At 43.6% G+C, this 20,267-nt stretch overlaps 1 protein-coding gene across 3 annotated transcripts in view; it reads left to right on the top strand.

Annotated features, from left to right (window-relative positions):
- The window catches only part of SLC9A9 (solute carrier family 9 member A9), a 325,761-nt gene that overhangs the window by 73,344 nt on the left and 232,150 nt on the right, over positions 1-20,267 (top strand). For all 3 annotated transcript variants that reach the window (XR_012646757.1, XM_075003792.1, XM_075003793.1), the window contains exon 5: positions 1,077-1,192. Coding sequence is in view for 2 of the 3 variants with exons in the window: in XM_075003792.1 (XP_074859893.1) it covers positions 1,077-1,192 (116 nt within the window). In the remaining variant the exon portion in view is untranslated. The remainder of the gene's footprint in view (positions 1-1,076; positions 1,193-20,267) is intronic.

Below are 20,267 nucleotides of genomic sequence, written 5' to 3'. Positions count from 1 at the left end.
GCCTGTCACTGACATCCAAATCTCAGGAGGCAGTACCAAACCAATTATTTGTAAGATTAGATGTATTGGAAGTGCATGGTTAAAACCAGAATCATTAACTATGGTTCTTATTGTCAAACAAGCTCATTTAAAGATTACTTCAAATGCATTAAGTATGTGTTTTTCATTTCATTTCTATTTAAGGCTTCTTTACACAGACAAATAGTCTCTCAATAGCTGTTCTGTACAAGCTCATTTTGTGGACACTCTTATTTGCCACGCTGTGTCTTTATGCATGGTTTAATTTAAACTATTTTGGAATATGACTTCCAGAACAAAGGGGATTAAGATGAACATCACAAAGATACTTAGTGTCTGATAATGTATCCACACAGGACACTAACAAGAGCTGTTCCACTTTAAATTCATACCCTTGCTTATTTCACAATAGCTTCCCCGTGTAAACAATTTTTCAGTACGCAGTCCTCTGTGTGTGTGTGTGTGTGTGAGAGAGAGAGAGAGAGAGGATGGCAGTACTATAGCACCACATTTTAAAACCTGACTTGTTGACTAATCTTGAGAGTGTAAATATGCACTTCATTGTGATGACAAACCTGAAGTTTTAACTCTGCCTCACACACACACACCCCTTGAAAACGGAGAAATCAATTCATTTAAGAACATCAGAAGAAGACAACAAAGCCACTCAAATCACTATGTTTGTGTGAAGGCTCCATAAAGTTTGACAGATTACTTTTGATCATCTCTTCTTTAGGTGACTTTATTTTATTTTTTTGTAAAATAAATGGCCAAATACATTGTAATCTATCACCCGGTGAATAAATTGCTAATATTCAGTAAAAGGTTTTGCTCTTCAAATGTCTAGACAATTTTGATACAATATTTCAACAGCTGAAACAGAAGTAGATTTATATGACAGCAGCAATTTGTGTTCAGTACTAGGACAATATGTGTATTTAAAAGAAGTTGGAGAAGACAAACTAGAAGTTTTAATAGGAAATTATTTAGTGTTGTGAAATGAAGAGAGTAGAAGTGGAATACAATGTTCACATCTCTGTCTTTCTTTTCTCTGACAGGTTGATAATGTATGGCTTTGTAAAGGCTATGCTACATATTGGCCAGTTAAAAGGAGAGGATTTTCACTTCACAGACTGCTTATTTTTTGGCTCATTGATATCTGCTACTGACCCAGGTAATTGTTTACATTTTATTTACCTTTGTTTTTTAACTTTTAGACTTGAAATGATCAACTGTGGAGACTACAATATAATGTTTACACCTCCCCGTGCATTTCCTACTTTTATTGCATTAACTATTAAAATAGTTGATAGGTATTTTGGTAATAAGAAGTGTTAGGTCAAAAGAAATATCTCTTTGGAAAGATTCTTCTCTTATTTATGTTAATAGCTAGTTTAACTGTGTTCCTTTAGTCCACAAGCTTTGAAATGTTGAAATTGACCTAACTGTAGAGGATACCTCCCAGTGTTGCTAGGTTTACTAGGAGATAAATCCTTTTGTTCTAGATACAGAGGGTCAAGTTTAGCATTAATGTAAATGGGTCTCCCCCCTCCAGTTCTACTAAAGTTAATAAGCATCCTTCCATTTACTTTAATGGGTGTTAGATCATGCCATTAATTACTAAAGTACTTGAAGATTTTCTACTTGTAGGTACATCAATTCTTGGTAGGTTGTCTGTTGCATATTTTAAGAATATCTATAGTACAGAAAGGGGGCCTAAATGCCACATCCCTGAGCTTTAGGAAAGCGCTGATCCAGATCCAAACTTTGTAGTCCAGACCAAACGCAATAAGAGTTTATTCTGTTGGAAGGGGTTGGGAGACACATTGGTGGTGGGATTGCTCTTCACCAGCTGCAGAGATCTGTTCATGTTGTAAACAAGAAATTCAAAGCAGGCATTGAGGGCGCAGACACTTCACTCTTAAGAGAACCTTCTCATGTAGAGAGGAGGTATTGCCACTAGTCCAGCAGGACTCTCTGACTGCTTGCTCATGGCTGGTTGCTGGTGATGTGGGTTGGTTGCCTTTGGTAGAACTATTGTGACTGTGGATGTTGCCCTGTAACAAGTCAGAGGTTAAGGCACAAGATTCTTGGTTACTCTAAGCCTGTAATGTGGTAGATCCAATGTTCATACATCGATATCTCAGTGTTAGGGCAATAGATGCCAAACTCTGGTACCCAAGGCAGCCAGCGGATTTGCTGGGCCCCCAGGCAAGATCAGGGGTGTGGGGGGCAGGCTCCACATCCTCAGAAAGGGAGAGCCTTATGTGAAAGAGGCAGGGCTGGGGCTAACCTCCCCCAGCCAGCTCTTTAGCTCTGCCCAGAGTGCTGCTCATGGCTCTGGTGGCAACTTAAATGGTCTGGGACTCTGGCTGCCACTGCTGCCACAGCAACTGTAGTAGCCAGGAGCCTCAGGCCCTTTTAAATTGCCATGCCCAGAGTAGCAGCCTCCTTTTCTCCACCCCCACCCCCGTCAGCAGGCCTGAGAGTGTCTAAATACTCACCAGAGGTAAGTACAGCTGGCATGCAGCATTTAGAGTCTGATGGGTCTTTAAAATGATGGATACCAAAATGTCTAGTTGATTTCCCAAATGTGGGAGTTGGAAACGTAGCTTGACAGCAGACGCCTAGCTCTCAAAATCAGGCTCAGTGAGTTCTGCGCACCCAGAAGAATTCAGCAAATGTGTTATGACTTGAACAATAGGCATTTCTTTTTTTGCCTGTAAGAGGCGATAATGAAGGAGGCTAAAGTGAAAATGAATTTATTGGAATACTACCTGTATGAGATAGCATAGCCAGCAGATGTGCTAGTTGTAGGCTGCGTGTGCATCAATTTATTAGCATGGCACTGAAGAGACATATCTTATGTCATGGAATTTCTTGGCTGTTTACTCATTAGCTTCTTCTTGCCTTGTACAGTAGCAAATAACCCTTGACAAGGGAAAGGGGAGTGTACCTAGGATATTATTCTATGTAGTATGCATTCTGATTGAAACTTGGGTTCTTACTGCCAATTAGGCATCTAAGTCCAAGACTTAGGCATTAGTGTGATTCTCAAAATCCCACCTCAAGTGTCACCTCACCACATAGGTGATTCATATCCCTCAGTTGCTTAAGTTTCAAACATTGGGCAAGTATAGAACAACCCAAGTCCTGACACAGCCAAGCTGCTTGGTTTCATAGTTTTTAGGATCAAATGCACCTTATAATTTGGTCTTCCTCAGGGCATTCTCTCAGTTGTCACCTTTCCTGAGCAGATACTTGTGCGTCTCTCCCTTCAGGCTGGAGTTGTAGGCTTGTGGTCCCTCTGCTTTTCTCTAGGATTGTCCCAGCAGGTCTCACTAGGGTCCGGCCCCTGTGGTTAGTCTTTCTTCAGGGGCTTCTACAGTGTACACCAGTGACACCAACTTTCACAAAGTAGGCTACATTTATTTTCAGGGTAAAAGCATTAAGGAAAAAACATAATAAAAATAATCACTATCAGTGTTCCATGTAAGCTGAGTGCTTGGGTAGCCACCCAGTAGACATTAAGGTGCTACCCAGCTGATTGGCAGAGTGCCCAGTGCTGTCCACAGTCAGCAGCATGTTTTCTATTGGTGGTGCACATCCATGCATGCTTCAGTGCACATAACAAAATTTATTCTGCACATGGATGAAAAAAATTAAAGGGACCATTGATCACTATGTTGACACTAAATCCTAGTGAGGATAATAGGTACATGAACTCTAACAGGTTATGTGTAAAAGCATTTTAAGATCAACTTCCCAAAACACAAAAACTACCAGAATTTTTTTAAGTACATCAGAAGCAGGAAGCCTGCCAAATAAGCGGGGGTCCACTAATGACCACAATATTAAAGGAGCACTTGAGGAGACAAGGCCATTGCAGAGAAGTTAAATGACTTCTTCCAGTAGTCTTCACCACTGGAAAGGATGTGGAAAGAGATACCCACATGAGAGCTATCCTTTTGCGTGACAGCTCTGAAGTACTGTCCCAGAGGGACATATCAGTGGAAAAGATTATAAAATATATGGATGAATTAAATAGTGACAAGTTGCCACAACCAGGTGACATTTACCCCAGAGTTCTGAAGGGACTCAAATACAAAATTGCAGAATTACCAATTCAGTATGGCTGAAACAAGTCCCCATGTTAGATGCCTGGATGGTAGCTAATGTAACATCCATTTTTTCTAAAAAGGGCTACAGAGATGAGCCGGGAAATTACTTCATTGGGTCTACCTTCAATATCGGGGAAATTAGCAGAAACAATAGGAAAGGCCAGAATTATCAGATGTAGAGATAAACATGATTTGTGATAAGAAAGTCACCTCCCATTTTCTTCATGAGAAAGGGCTAACCCTGCTTTAGGCACCTAACTCCCTCTTGCCTGAAGATTGACACCTCACTAACCTTTGAAGGGCAAAGTTTAGGTCCCACCCATCTTCTCTGCATTTCCTCCTGCCTAGCCTAGGCAGCTTTCTGGGCAGCTGACTGGCATTAGCGAATACCATATTTAGGCATGTAACCTTTTCTAAGCATTGTTTAGGGAGCCTGGACATCCAAAAGTTACTATAGCAACACCTGAGTCCATCTGTGGATTTAGCCTTAGGTGAACACCTTCTCCTTCTTTTGTGTTGTGTAACTATAGTAGTAAATGAGGACTGGCAGAGATGTTCACAACAACTAATTTTAAAGAAATAGGAGTCCCGGAAAGCCAGTTATAAAATAGTAAATGTTAATAGTCACACCAGGAATCTGATTTGTAGAATTCTGCTCATCCCACAAGGGAACACACCTGATACATATACCAGACATGACATAACTGGAATTTCGAATACAAGAAGCCGAGCTTATCAACAACCTATAGATAAAGAATTGTTCAGGGAAAATGTTCTATTTGTAATTTATTGTTCATGAAAAATGTTCCATCTGTAATTTGAATGAAGAATGTATTTAAGAAAATAGGAGTCTGTTTGTGGACAATTCTCAAGCACAAAACTGCTAAATTCACCAGATAATTTATTATCTTCATCTTCTTTGTTTGAGGCTATTATGTACTTATACTAGTCAAAAATCTGCATAGTCTTTCGAATCAAGGACAAAGCATAGTCTGGCAGATGGAGCAGGCTCTCAGACCTACACACCACAACAACTCGCCGCTCAGCCATAGCCACGGGGAGATGAGACTGTTGACAGGGCTTTATCTCAGACAAGCCCTACAGACAAGGGGACATCCCCTGGAGCTGACATGAGGTTTCACACTTCCTTGGGGTCTGCCTCTGTGATGGTGAAATCAACCATCTCTGAGCACCGTGCTGCCACCCTCCTTGCTGTGCAGGGGGCAGCTGTGTGTGCCTCCTCAAAAAGGTGACACAAGGAGAGGGCTCACCCCTCTTCAAGCGTCTCTTTGATTCAGCCACCATCTTGGCACCACAGAATAAACCTGCAGAAAATGAAAAAGGGTGCAAAATTCCCACAGTTACTTTAATAAGATTTAGCACATGATCAGAGCCTTCCCATGGGAAGGGAAAGGACAAAGAGATTTTGTTAAAGACTTAGAAAAATCAAATGCTCATGAAACAAATGGTTGCTTACACCTTTCAAATCCAGCACTTGATTCTATTACAAATAGTCTGTTGCAGTTGGCTTGTTTTTACTCTTTCAGTCCAATCCCGTTTAGTTGCACCAGTGAGCAACTTGACTAAACCAGAATCAAAGAACTGGAAGGATCAGTGTGTAATGCAAATATACTGTTCATTGTTTTAGCAGCATTAGCATTTAGCATTAATCCTCCATTAATCCTCCATCTGGAGCAATGCTAAAATACAAAAGAAGTTTAGCTGCCTCTGAGGGGAGGAACGGAAAATGGCAAAGAATATTTCTCTGAGGGATTTTTGTCAGGAGGAACTCAGCAGTTATCTTTGCATCCTAAATGTTTGTTTTAATGTACAAAGCAATTAACAACCAATACTGGGTGTAATTTAAGTCCTACTTACATAGAGTGCCCAACCATCTCCAACAACTCTTCCCGTATTCAGTCTTGCCTTGTTCTCTCATTCAGTTTCAACATTTCAGGTAGTGGTATTTGGTCCCGTTAATTCTGTCCATGCACCTTCAATCTCTCAAGCTGTGTCTACACGTGCACGCTACTTCGAAGTAGCGGCACTAACTTCGAAATAGTGCCCGTCACGGCTACACGCGTCGGGTGCTATTTCGAAGTTAACTTCGACGTTAGGCGGCGAGACGTCGAAGTCGCTAACCTCATGAGGGGATCGGAATAGCGCCCTACTTCGACGTTCAACGTCGAAGTAGGGACCGTGTAGACGATCCGCGTCCCGCAACGTCCCGCAACATGGCAGCCATCAGCTGGGGGGTTGAGAGACGCTGTCTCTCCAGCCCGTGCGGGGCTCTATGGTCACCGTGTGCAGCAGCCCTTAGCCCAGGGCTTCTGGCTGCTGCTGCTGCAGCGGGGGATTCATGCTGCATGCACAGGGTCTGCAACTCGTTGTCGGCTCTGTGTATCTTGTGCTGTTTAGTGCAAGTGTGTCTGGGAGGGGCCCTTTAAGGGAGCGGCTGGCTGTTGAGTCTGCCCTGTGACCCTGTCTGCAACTGTGCCTGGCACCCTTATTTCGATGTGTGCTACTGTGGCGTGTAGACGTTCCCTCGCTGCGCCTATTTCGATGTGGTGCTGCGCAACGTCGATGTTGAACATCGACGTTGCCGGCCCTGGAGGACGTGTAGATGTTATTCATCGAAATAGCCTATTTCGATGTCACCACATCGAAATAGGCTACTTGGATGTAGGCTTCATGTGTAGACGTAGCCTCAAAGCGATGGAAATTCAAATTAAATGCTTAATTGCTATAATGACAGACATTGGTCAAAAGCATTTCACTGCGCTGTAGGATCCGCTAGTGAACATAAAATAGAATGTTAACCATTTAAAACTGAACTAATAGGAGAGTTTTTTAATACTCATTATTCAAGTACTGGACCTTGATGTGTGCTGTTGGAATAGGAGTAAGAGTGTCAATTTGACACATGATAATTGATGATCTTTTGACCAAAAATATTATCTGGTGAAGTGTTTAAGTGTTATAGTAATAAGATGGAATAATAAATTACTAACTGAGAAAAAATGTATTTGCCACTTGATTTTTCATCAGTACCTCGGATTACAAGGTATTATTTTTTAGAAAATGGATTGTAATTGCCCTTGGTTGAAAAAGAGATTAAGTCTGAGGAGGTGGTAAAGACTGATCCATTGACAAGGCAGAATTTGCTTCATATGATCATCTTATATATCGGATTAACGGCAAAGTGGAACAATTTCATATTATATGTGAAAAATATAATTCTTATAAAGGTTAACATAGGTGCATAACTGAAACAGAATATTGCAACATAAGTGTTGAGAACAGGAAGACATCAACATGGCAGTCTGGGACTTGTTTGTTTGTTACTAACGCATACATCATTTTGTTTAAAATCAATAAAGAGGAGATTCTCCAAAACAGAAGATTATTTCATATTCAGTGTAGACTGCCACCAGAATTGTGTTACAAAGCACTGGAAAAAGTGTTTGGTCTTGAAAATATACTAATACAGGATAAATCCAGAAACACTGCAAACTGCTAAAACGATGCATGAAAATGTTTTTGTCTATGGCTGCATCTACACTGTAGTGATTCATCGACAGAACTCATTCTTGGGAGAAATCTTCTGACAGGACCCCTGCTGACAGAACACATATATACCTAATAGATGCTCTGTTGACACACACTGTTTGCAGAGAGCGTCCACACCCCCAGACGGCTTTGTCTACAGAACGGGCCCCGGGGACCCAGAAGACAGGCTCTCATGGACTCCAAGCCCATCCTGGATCAACAGCCCTGCATGCCTTTGAAGGGTGACCCCACCCCACAGCCGCCCATGTTCCCTGCCCATGCTGAGGGTCGCCTACCTCCTGGAGGGACAGCAAAGCTAGCACAGGGCTCCCAGGCTTTCTGTGAAAGAGTTTGACCTTTCCAGCAAGCTATGCTGCCAGAGCAGCCCCCAGGCTTGCCCTGGCCACACGCGCTGCTGCTGCAGCTTCTGCTGCATCTCATCCCGGCCGTCCTCCTCCTCTGCCTCTGGAGGGATGAGCCGCACGTGTCCCATGAGGAGGACACCCTCCTTGCTGCCGCATTGCTTCGCCGGTGCCCACATCCTCAGGTCACCAGGCGTGTCTGGCGATACACTGCCAGCTCAGATTGGTGCGACTGGCGGGTGATGGGCACTCACCCCTCCAGGGCCCCTCCCCAGTAACAAGGGACATGGGCTGTGAACAAATAAACCTTTACTTCTCAACAGATGAATGTGGGGGGCGGGGAAACGCTATTTACAAAGTGCAGTGGTGCTGAACTATTCACATTGTGGTCGGGGCTTGGGACAGGTGGTGGGGGAGTATCTGTAGTTGGCTGGGAGGCATGGGACAGGGGTGGCTTGCCTCGGTCTAGGGTAGGGGTGGTGAGCCATGACCCTGTGTGGGAGTGGGACCCCAAACGGCCCCAGCCATGGGCTCCCCTCCCGTTGTGGATTTGGGGTCCCCCAACAGGGCTGGGTTGGGGCCGGTGGCACGGTGAGGTGTGGGCGGGGAGGGAGCGTAGTGGGGTGAGGCTTAGCAATGTGGGCCTGGGGGAAGGGGGGTTGGGATCAGCAGAGGGAGTTGGGCGGTGGCCTGGTGGGCAGTGGCGTGGACAAGGACAGGATCCATAGTGCAAGGTCCAGGGCAGCCGGGGAATCTGGTGGAGGAAAGATGGTGGGGAGAGTGGGGGTGGCAGGCATGGGTGGCTGGGCCAGCTGGTGCCACCAGACTCTGGTGACCGTGTCGAGGTGAGACATCATCTGGTGCTGCCTGTGCCCTATAGGCACGCCTGCGAACAGAGGGCCACAGTGCCTGGTGGCATGTCTGGCATTGGGCTTGCCAGACATGTGTCTTGCCCATGTGGCTGGGTCCCTGGGGCTCTTGCGGCCTCCCGCGGGCTAGCAGCAGGCCAGTGCCCAGGCACCGGAGCTGCTTGGTCAGACTGGGTTGAACATGGCACCTTGTGCATATGCTCAGGTGCTGGGCCCACACCATGGGATCCCACCCAAGCCGGCCTGGTGGAGATCCTGGCACACCCCACCCTTGCCCACTCTGTGTGTCCTGGGTGTGTGCCCTCGGGGGGGGGTGCTCACCAGCAGGAACCTCAAACATGTCTGGCAAGGCCCTAGAGGTGCCAGGGCTGATCACCAGGGTCCTCTCATTGGCCTGGGATGCAGTGTCACCCTCGTCCTCATCCTCGTCCTCACCCTGGGTCCCGGCTGCTGCTCCTCAGGGTGGGATTCTGGCCCTGGGGGTGGGAGCCTTCTTAGATGTATGCAGGGTGCCAGCAAGCGGGAGGGGCCTTCAGCCCGGAGGAGCTCATGCAGCTCCTGGTAATACAGGCAGCTTGGTCATCATGCCCCCAACTGGCTGGCAGCACCCCAGGCTCAGGTATACCCCTGCCACAGCTCCTTTATCTTCACTCGGACCTGCTCTATAGTCCAGGAGGGGTGTCCCCAAGCCTCCAGGGTGGTGGCAACCCAGCTGTAGCCCAGGGCATTCTGACATTCAGCAGCCAGATATAGGAGCACTGTCTCTTCTGCCCAGAGGCTGAGTAGGTCCAAGATTTCAGGGTCTGTCCAGGATGGAGCCCACCTTCTCCCAGCTGGGGGAATGTCTTGGGGCTCCTCTCCTTGCTCCATTTGCCTAGAGTGGCTGCAGGGGGTGGATGTCAGAGGGCTGAAGCACACAGGCTGGCTGGGCTGCTCGCATTCTACTTACCTCCTGCTATAGGGTTTCCAGGGCTCATGGACCTTTAAGGCTGGCTGGAGGAGCAGAGCAGGGAGTTCTGATTGCGGTGGACAGGGAGTCCCCTGGCTCCAGCTGGCCAGCACCAAGGAGGACTCCTCTGTGAGCAGAAGTGTCCCCCCTCCACACAGCATCTACACTATTTTTTTTTTTTTTTGTCAACAGAACCTGTGAACAGAGGCGCTCCTCCTCAAACAGGAGCAGCGGAACTCTGCTGAGAAAACTGCCGCGTGCTGTCGAGTAGTTCTCGACAGAACACATTTTAGGTGTGGAAGCGCCACGAATTTTGTCGACGAAACCCTATAGTGTAGATGCAGCCTCTGAAAGTGAAACTGTCATACCGAGAATTGCATGAAATGAGCATTTAAATATTTTTTCCATTGCCTGCATTTTTATTAAATGCTCCCAGAACCACCTGCCAGGAGTTTTGGGATATCTTTGAAATCCACTCTAGTTTGTGGTATGTAACCACGGCATCTCTGCACTACAGATTGCACCTCCCTGGTCAGACATCCTTGGAACCAGAGTGGTCCTGAATGAGGTAATTAGCCAGACCAGTGGAGGTCAGGCCTCCAGGCTTGCCAGAGGATGGTGAGGGCACCCCTCCTGGCTGCCACCAGTTATCTGTCCCCAGGCTGCCTGGGGAGCTTCTTTCCTGCCCGGAATCCCTGCTACCAGGATTCCTGCCACAAGGCTCCCCACTCCAGGCCAGCTCCCCTGCCTTGGCAGTGACACACCAACAGGGCTCCCTGCAGGACTCTCCAGCATTAGCCTGGCTCCCTGCTGCTGCAGAGCTACTGCCAGGGATTCCCCACTCCTGCCAAGCTGCTGGCAGGGATCCCTAGTATCAGCTGTGCTCCCAGCAGTGTGTCTCCCTGATCCTGGCTGCGTTCCCCTCACCAGCAGGGCTCCCCATGCCCACGGGGCTGTTCCCTGCAGCAGGGCTCCTGTCACCAGTAGGAGCATCCCACCAGTCATCAGCACCAGGCAGCTGGGACTGTAGTCCAGGTGTTCTCTGGTCCAGCAACATTCATGGGCATGCCAGACCATGGATGTTGCCAGACGCGAGAGTTTCAACCTCTATGCCCTTTTTATTTTCCGGGACCCTTAGAAAACAATTTCCATTTGCCTCTGTTGAGACTTAATTCTTCTGACTTATCAGGAGAAGACAATGATAGTCCAGGCAAACCTTCAGATAGCCGTATTATGTGCAGTGAGACGTTGTTTGTGGAGATTCTCCCTTCTGCGCCTATACAAACATTGTTTAAAATTCCAGAGATCTGTGTATATTTTTATACTGATCAATTGGCATAATTTATCAAAAGTAAATCAAATCAGCTGTAAGTGAATGTATCATCTATCCTCATTACAGAAAAACATAATCAATCAGCTGAGAACTCTTATGATCAACTGGATAATTAGTGCTACTGCAGGTGCACCTTTAAGTAGCTCAAGTTGTGTGACTGACTAAATGAGATATTTTGCTAATGTTGAAATAATAACAAAAGGAATTTTGTCCTCTCCTGCTTTTTCTGTCCGAGCTTACGTTATTTACAAATGTTACTTCTGTTAATTTATTAAGCTAAATACATTGCATCCTCTCTTTCTGAGGGCTTGTACTTCATAGTGAAAGAAAAAAAGAGGGTTACCTTTTCTTAATTTCAGGTTTACATTAACCTATAATACTTCCTACAACAATAAACTGGGTTATTTTTTAATATCTCATTTTGCAGTTCAGTGTCAGACAAATTAGGCATTCAGCTTACTGAGCACAGTTGTGTCTGAAGAAGTTGTTCTGTGCTCCATTCATACTACGCAATATTCAAGCCCATATTCTCATCTAGGATTCCACCAACTGTCCCCCAGAGCTAATGCGGCAACTGGGGATTATTGGAACATACGTACTCTCCGGTAGAGCTGGTTTCAAAATTTTTTGCAAATATTTTCATGGAAAATTTGTTACAGTTTTTTTTGTAATTTGAGTATTCAACTCCTCAGTCATCTCTGTATCAACAGCAGGCAGGTGGTTACTTAAAAGCTGGTGTGTCAAAAATTGTCCTGACCAGAGATCCACAGCAGTTCAGATCTCCACATAGTCCATTATTTATAGCAGTAGCCCAGGATGGGTCATCTGCAAGGACTGAATTTGGGACCTCTGGATCTAAAAGTATGATGTTTTGTTGCTTAACAGAGATAGTAGCAGAGCTGCTCACCTGTTAAATGTCCAACCACTGGATGGAGACAAAAATTCATGCACAGTTATAGTAGGTGATGCCATCTCCATATTGCCTAAGATCCCCGTATTCTGTTGTGATCTTCCTCAGTCTAGACAACCCATCTTTATGGACATTTGCCACAGCCAGTCTAGTACAGTGGAGCTGCATTGTGGTTACAGATCTGAAACTCACTTTATATAGTGACTCAGCTGGAAGAACGTGATTCAGATAAGGATGTTTGATAATATTGTTCCCATCAGTTGAAGAAATAAAAATATCAATCTTCCATATTCATGTGTTCCCTATAATTTAACATCCTCTGTGCTTACAAATTCATTATACAAAGCTTAGAGTACCCCATCTACAAAAGTAATGAGTAGATATCCAGGCCTGCTTCCCCTCTTCATTTTTATGATGAGTGAAACTCAAAGTTGCATTCAGATAAAGACTGAGAATTTCTGATTAGCTGAAGTTCATGTTGGGCTACACCTTCAGTGTGGGTTAATCCTCTGTACTTCCACTGGAAACAATCCATAATCAAACTCTAGCTCCTCTTTTTGCAAATTCTCCCTTCTGTAGTAGCATTCTTGGTAAGATTCATTTTTACATCATCTAGTGGCATGTCTTTCTGAGAGGGCTCTGCAATTCACCACTTTGAAGAAGGACATTCTAGTAGAGTGAGAACAGCTCCCCCCACCCCTCTGGCCTGTGCCGCTATTAGAGATAAATTAAGTAGTGAAGGAGTCTTTACATTGGTGAAAGTTTTGCAAAAGATTTACCAAACAGAATTGATTATGAATAAAAATTTGGATTCATTTCTCTCGACCATATTCATGTCTAGTTTCTATGAACTAAACAATCTAAATGTTGTATAGGCTGAACCTCTCTAATCCTTGAACTCTTTCATCCAGCAAACTCCATAATCTGGCATGATTTTTGTTAGCTGGATGACCATTTATCATGGGTATTGCCAAGTTTCCCATGGTCCCATAAAGTTTGTTTATAGCTCCCAGTCTTGCCTTTCAGTGTTCTGTGCTGTTATTTAGCCCTAATTTACCCCTAAATGTCTTCTAAGAGCCCAGTAAGCAGTGGAAGTGTTGGTAACGTGCAAGATAATATTGACTGCTCATTGTCCAGCAAATTCTCTCATCTGGCACTGGTCAGGTCCCGAGGGTGCCAGGCAAGAGAGGTTCAACCTGTACTATAAGAAAGACCTTAGGCATTTAATTGGATGCTGACAAAGAACATTCTTTCTTGTGTTTGAAATTCTCTTTGTCCAGTTTATGGTACAGGATTCAGCTGAATAGCTTTGTGGTGGATGCATTTCAAAGGTTCAGAAATTTGCTGATCAGATAACTGTGGTTATCTGAAGCTGATATTCATCATCTTTGTTCTAAAAAGGCCAGAATTCTTGAAAGAGCAGGCTCCCAGTGTTTCAAGACCTTTTGATTTCCTTTCTTATGAGATTTTAACAGGAAACAAGAGAGCAGTTTCATTTTGCTATGTCTGCACCTTTGCTTCTACTCTGGGCCAAAGCCAAGAAGTGAAAGGGTGTGTTGGAAAATAAGCGAAACATTAACCCAACATTTTCAAACCTTGGTTCCATTCTAATTTGGGTCAGTTCTGACTGAGCTGGATCTGATTTCCTAATCCCAAAAGAAAGTTTCAATAAATACAAGAATAATAGAACAAACATCCAAGTCTCAATTCTTTCCTTCCTTAGATGGGTGCCATTCTCATTGATTTCCATACTGAGCCAATATTCTGCATAACTGGTATTAGTAAGAGAAATTAGTCAGAGCAGTCCTTTGAGTCTGTATACCCACAGCTGGATAACATGAATGCCACGATCATTCACATTAACAAAATGACCTGACCTTTGCCTTAACTATAATGAAATGAGAGAATTGCTAGAAAGTGCTACTTTGGGGCTTTGTCTTGTGTGCATTATTACCAGACTATTATATAAGGACATTCCAGTCTAAAGACATTTTACTTATCTACAGCACTTAAAAAAAGCTTTTGACGTTTAAAGCACGGGTAGCACATTTACGTTTGCTAAAGCATAACTATTTCAAAGCTATGTGAACTTCCTTACCTTTGGTCATGTTGACAGTCACAAGGCCCTTTTCTATTTAGAGTTACTATGGTTACAGTTGCAAAGAAGATATGAGTTGTACCGTGGTGTGTGTGGATTTTTTTATATAAATAGATATTAAATACCAGCCAGAGCAGTTCTGCTCCTCACAAAATCACCACATTGTGTGTTTGGAAAAAATAATTCATTGAAACAGTGCTAAGATATTTCATAAGCCATGTAAAAATGTGCGTTTACAACATCTTTGTGATTAAAACATTTTGTTGGTTGCTTTCTCCCTTTTTCTGAGTGAGCTAAGCTATGTGTAGCTTGGGTGACTAGCAGTGTCAGGACTCGACCTTAAAATGGGACCTACTATTTTTAGAGAAAACCCTTGTCTGTATGGGTGGTTTAATTAGGCTGTCTCACCTCTTATTTTCTTCCAATTATTTATTGAGCTGCCTGTTAGAATCTAGGCTTATTAGATATGACAGCTGATTGTTAACTTTGTTATAAGCAGAAGATTAAAAGGAGACAATGGCAGCCCCTTTGATCATTGTTTCTACTATAGGCTTTTAATATTCCATTTTATATATAGTTTATTTTCTGTTATTTTGATCTGATCCTCTTTATTCTAAATCACATATACTAATCTAATTGATTTTCTGACTCCATTTTCTGTCTGAGTTCTTCTCAGCAACCACAACAGGAAAGTATTAGACATTGTTAGTCTGAATATTGCTGTGGTTTCTTAGCATTTCTTCAAAATTATTACAGGAAATGAATTGCAGAAAATTACAGGAAATGAATAGCAGATGGAGTTGCTCCCATGTATGCTAAAACATCCTTTAAAAATCTACTTAATAAAACTTGTGATGACTTGGATAGGGCCAATACTACGCTAGATTGAGCCTTTGTTGGTGCATGTCTTCTCAGGCCATGAAATATAGAAAGGAGAGAACAACATTTGTCTTAGGTAAAATACTAAGAAATTCTCAGACACTTCATCAACTTAGGTTTACTATCACTGAAGATCATTATGTTGTGAATCAGAACATTAATATGCCATCTGCATGTGTGGCAAAATTTTCCACTTCATCAGAAAACTCTTAGTGGTCAGTTTTCAAGGAAAAATCTATCTATCTCTCCGCTGACGTAGATATCCTAAAGCAAAATTTCCATCGTGAAATAGGCAAAATTGTTTAATTAAAAGTAATTTCACCTTTACATACTCACTATAAAGTACTTGGGGAAGTACTTTGATTATTTATCTTGTTAAATAAAACCCAGCTCTATCTATTGTTAAAAGCAGCAAAGTGTAGCATCTATCATGTTTACTTTTATGGTTAAGGTAGAATTGTGGTATCAAATGGGATTGCAGTATCATAGACTTATAGAACCCTAGGGCTAGAAGGGACCTCAGGAGGTCGTCGAGTCCAGCTCCCTGCCTGAAGTAGGATCAACCCTAACTAAATCATCCCAGCCAGGAGTTTGTCAAGCTGGGACTTAAAAACCTCTAGGGATGGAGATTCCACTGCCTCTCTAGGTAATGCATTCCAGTGCTTCACCATCCTTCTGATGAAAGAGTTTTTCCTCATATCCAACCTATACTTCCCCTTCTGTAACTTTAGACCATTTCTCCTTGTTCTGCCATCCATTACTACTGACAACAGTCTTTCTATCCTCTTTATAGCCCCCCTCCAGGAAGTTGAAGGCTGCTATCAAATCTCCCCTCACTCTTCTCTTCTGAAAACTAAATAAGCCCAAATCCCTCAGCCTCTCCTCATAGGTCATGTGCTCCAGCCCCCTAATCATTTTCATTACCTTCCGCTGGATCTGCTCCAATGCATCCACATCTTTTCTGTGTTGGTGGGTCCAGAAATGTATGCAGTACTCCAAATGTGCCCTTACTAGTGCTGAGCAGGGGGAATAATAACTTCTCTAGATTTGCTGGAAATGCTCCTCCTAATGCACCCCAATATGCTACAAGGGCAACACTGTTGATTCATATCCAGCCTCTCATCCACTGTAATCCTCAGGTCCTTTTCTGCTGCACTGCTACTTTGCCAGTCAGTCCCCAGCCTGTAACAATGCTTGGGATTCTTTCATCGCAAGTGCAGGATGCTGCACTTGCCCTTGTTGAACCACACCAGATTTCTTTTGGCCCAGTCCTCCAATTTGCCTAGGTCACTCTGGACCCTAGCCCTGCCCTCCAACGTATCTACCTATGTATGTACTAATAAATAAATTGTTGGCAAATGTACAATAACTGTTGGCAAATATAGTGTTTTTAAAGGAGATCATTCTACTTTCCAAAAAGACATCACTATTTTGCACAATGCTGACTGCCCCGAGAGTACAAATCATTCTCACTGTCGTATAATTTCAGATGGCCTTCTGTAGGCAGTTCTCAATTAATCTTGTAATTTTCCATTCAGCAGAAGAAATCTGCAGAGTAAGGGCAAAAGAAGTACACGCCCTAAAAATAGATGTACAGGTTGAACATCTCTAGTCTGACGCCCTTGGGACCTGACTAGTGCTGAATGAGAGAATTTGCCAAACCATGAGAGGCCAATATTGTCTAGCAGCATTACCAACACTTCCACTGTTTACTGGGCTCTTAGAAAATATTTAGGGGTAAATTACAGCTAAAGAACAGCACAGAACACTGAAAGCCAGGACTGGTGGCTGTAAACAAACTTTATGGGACCACAGGAAATGTGGCTATCCTCATGACAAGTGGTCATCTGGGTACCTAAATCATGCTGGATTATGGATGTTTCCAGACAAGAGATTTCTGAACTAAAGATGTTCAACCCATATAAATCTCATGTTAATGCTGGTCCAAATTATTGCAAATTCTCTTTTAGAATAATTATATAGAGTATCTTTCAGCCCTTAACCCAGATCAGTATGAAAGGTAAGTCATTGTAGTTTACAAGTCCGAAATTCTAGTTGAGAAGCTATTAGATCTTAAACTAGATAGTAACGTGTGGTCATCTACACTTGTGTTATCTTTCCTTCTCATATTTTAAGGGATGGAGGCATGTTGCTGTGATAATTTAATCCTGTAATGTTTGTTTTGCTTCCTCTTCACCCTTTTATTCATTTTGCATTATGAGATTTCTCTTGACAGGCTTTGATTCCTTAAATTGGCTTTATCTGGATTTATTTGCACTTTAAAACAGGTTTCAGAATCTTCAATGACCTATATGAATTGTTCTCAGAGGATCTTCCAGTGGCACAGAAGGCACAGTCATGTCTGAAGTTCCTAAGTCCAAAGGGACCACACTGGCTATCTACGCTGCCCTCTGATATTTTACAAGCCATAGAAGTTCACTTAACTGTCTCTTAGAACCTGTCTTTTAGGAACAGATACAATCTTGATTGAAACATTCTCAGTGATGGAGAGTCCGCCACAATCCTTACCTAGTTGTTCTAGTGCGTAATTACCCTCACTGTCAAAGATGTGTGTCTGCAAGAATTTATCTAGCTTCAACTTCCAGCCATGGGATCATGTTATACCTTTCTCTTCTGGGTTGCAGATCTCATTATTAAATAGTCGTTCACTGTCTAGATACTAATGATTAGGATTAAGTAGCGCCTCAACCTTCTCTTTGTTATAATAAATAGATTGTGCTTCCTGTGCCAATGACTGGTATGGTGTGTTTTCTAATCCTTTAATCATTCTGGTAGCTGTCCTCTGAACTAGTCTAGTTTATCAACATTCCTCTTGAACAATGGGCACCAGGACTGGTCAGAAGTTCCAGCTTGGGAGGTTGCCCCTGTTTATACATCTCAACACACCAGAACTTGCATTGTTGTTTTTACGTTGTCTTAACTTCTCTAAGCTCTTTGTTAAAATATTCTGCCACTGTAGGGCTACATCTACACTAGCCCCAAACTTCGAAATGGCCACGCAAATGGCCATTTCGAAGTTTACTAATGAAGCGCTGAAATGCATATTCAGAGCTTCATTAGCATACGGGCGGCCGCGGCACTTCGAAATTGATGCGCCTCTCCGCCACACGTCTCGTCCCAAGGGGGCTCCTTTTCGAAAGGACCCCGCCTACTTTGAAGTCCTCTTATTCCCATCAGCTCATGGGAATAAGGGGACTTCGAAGTAGGTGGGGTCCTTTCGAAAAGGAGCCCCGTCGGGATGAAATGCGCGGCGGCGAGGCACATCAATTTCAAAGTGCCGCGGCCGCCCACATGCTAACGTAGCGCTGAATGTGCATTTCAGCGCTTCATTAGTAAACTTCGAAATGGCCATTTGAGTGGCCATTTCAAAGTTTGGGGCTGGTGTAGACACGGCCTAGTAGTGCTGATTCAGCTCCCTGCGTGGAAACAACAACAGTCACTGGCATTTTTTCTAAGAGGAGGGTTAGATGGCATATCGGTTAATAATGTTGGCAGACAGTCTGCAATGGTGGAAGACTTTAATAACAATTTCATTGAAAACAGCCTGGGAGACCTTCCCTGGGGAAATTGTAGACATTTTTACTTTATGGTCAAGTCCAGGGGAAGCAGCAGATAGACAGAGAGAGGACTTGAAAATGGCACAGTTGAACCCAGCCCTGAATGTTCAATACCAAGTAATGATGGTGGCTTCTTGTGTGCTAAGTGGAACGGGGACAGCAACAGAGAAGAACAGGCTCCCTATCTTATACTTTTCAATCCAGGAACACTTTCACTATTTCCCAGTAAGATTTCTTTCCTTTCCTTTGTTTCCACTTCTCATTTATAGTAAGTTGCTTTATTAGGGGAGGCCAAAGTGGGGGATGTAAACTTTGTTTTAGAACAATCGGCCTATGTGGAACACAGGATCCACTAGAAACACGGATGTGCATAAGTTAAATCCCCTGTTGTCATGCAGTCCTCAGCACTGATTTCTATGGATCTGTGATTTTTCATGCCCAGAATAAGGGAATGTATCTAGAAACTCACTGACACCCTGACTGGAGAGTCAGCACTCAGTTACCTCTCTGGTCTTCTGTCTCCTGTAGGCTTTGCCTTTGCAGTTTCACAGCCAGTAGTTACAGGGTCTCAGCATTGTTTTTGGTACCAAACACACCCTGTCAGGGTTGGCTCTGGCATTTAAGAAATTTTGGCTATGGTTATACTAGCAAGTTTTGCCAGTAAAGCCCTGGTTTTGACAACAAAACTCATGGAGTGTGCACACACACAATGCATTTTGTAGATAGTATCTGGACAAAACTCAGCACTTTTTCTGGCAAAGTTCTGCATCAAAGCTTTGAGGCATAACATTGCTGTTGACAGATTCAGGCAGGGTGGGGAAAGGAGTTTTCTCTTGGCAGACAGGGCATCCACAAAAATGGGCAGCCCTGTGTGCTGTGCTTCTGGGTGCCTGTTTTGTCGAGAGAGCAGCCAGGCAGTCCTGCTGCTTTGTCAACAAAGCTGAGCTCTCTCCTGATTGACTTTTATGAGTGACTGCACTCTGTTAACAGAAGTTGTGTTGGGAAAACTCTCCCAAGAGTGACTTCTGTTGACAGAGCGCTGTACTGTAACCGTAGACTTTGAGGAAGAAGCAGTGAAAGTTTGCAATTAAAGAATGAAATCTAGGTCACTTAAGGGCTTGTCTGCTCTGGGACTGCAGCAGAACCACTTCAGTGTAGACACCACCTATGCCTGTGACAAGAGTTCTCCTGTTGGCATACGTAACCCACCTACCCAAGAGGCGGTAACTAGACTGACATATAATTTCATTGGTGTGGATCTTGGTTTGGTTTGGACTTTAAACTAATACTAGATTCCAAACATTCCTGGAGTATTCTGTAAATAAGGTCTAAAGCTTTAGAAAGAGACTAAAAGTCACCCACACAGCAAAAGCTGGTTTGTGAATCTTGAGTGGTAGCATTAGTGCAAAAATTCCCTTTTCTGAAACGTCAATAACCTGAAACCCTGGAGATGCTTCTAAACTTCAGGATTCCTGTGCTAGGAAGATTTAGTCAATTGCACAATTATGTACCAGAAAGGGCACCACTGAAGCAAATGTAATGGGATACTGTGTAATTTTCCAAACATACAAATCATTAGGAAGCTTTAGGGCAATATTTTT

Source organism: Carettochelys insculpta, chromosome 10 (genome assembly GCF_033958435.1).
Source record: "Carettochelys insculpta isolate YL-2023 chromosome 10, ASM3395843v1, whole genome shotgun sequence".
Lineage (NCBI taxonomy): Eukaryota > Metazoa > Chordata > Testudines > Carettochelyidae > Carettochelys > Carettochelys insculpta.
Note: the sequence above shows the minus strand (reverse complement) of the source record. Positions and strands in the feature narration are given on the sequence as shown.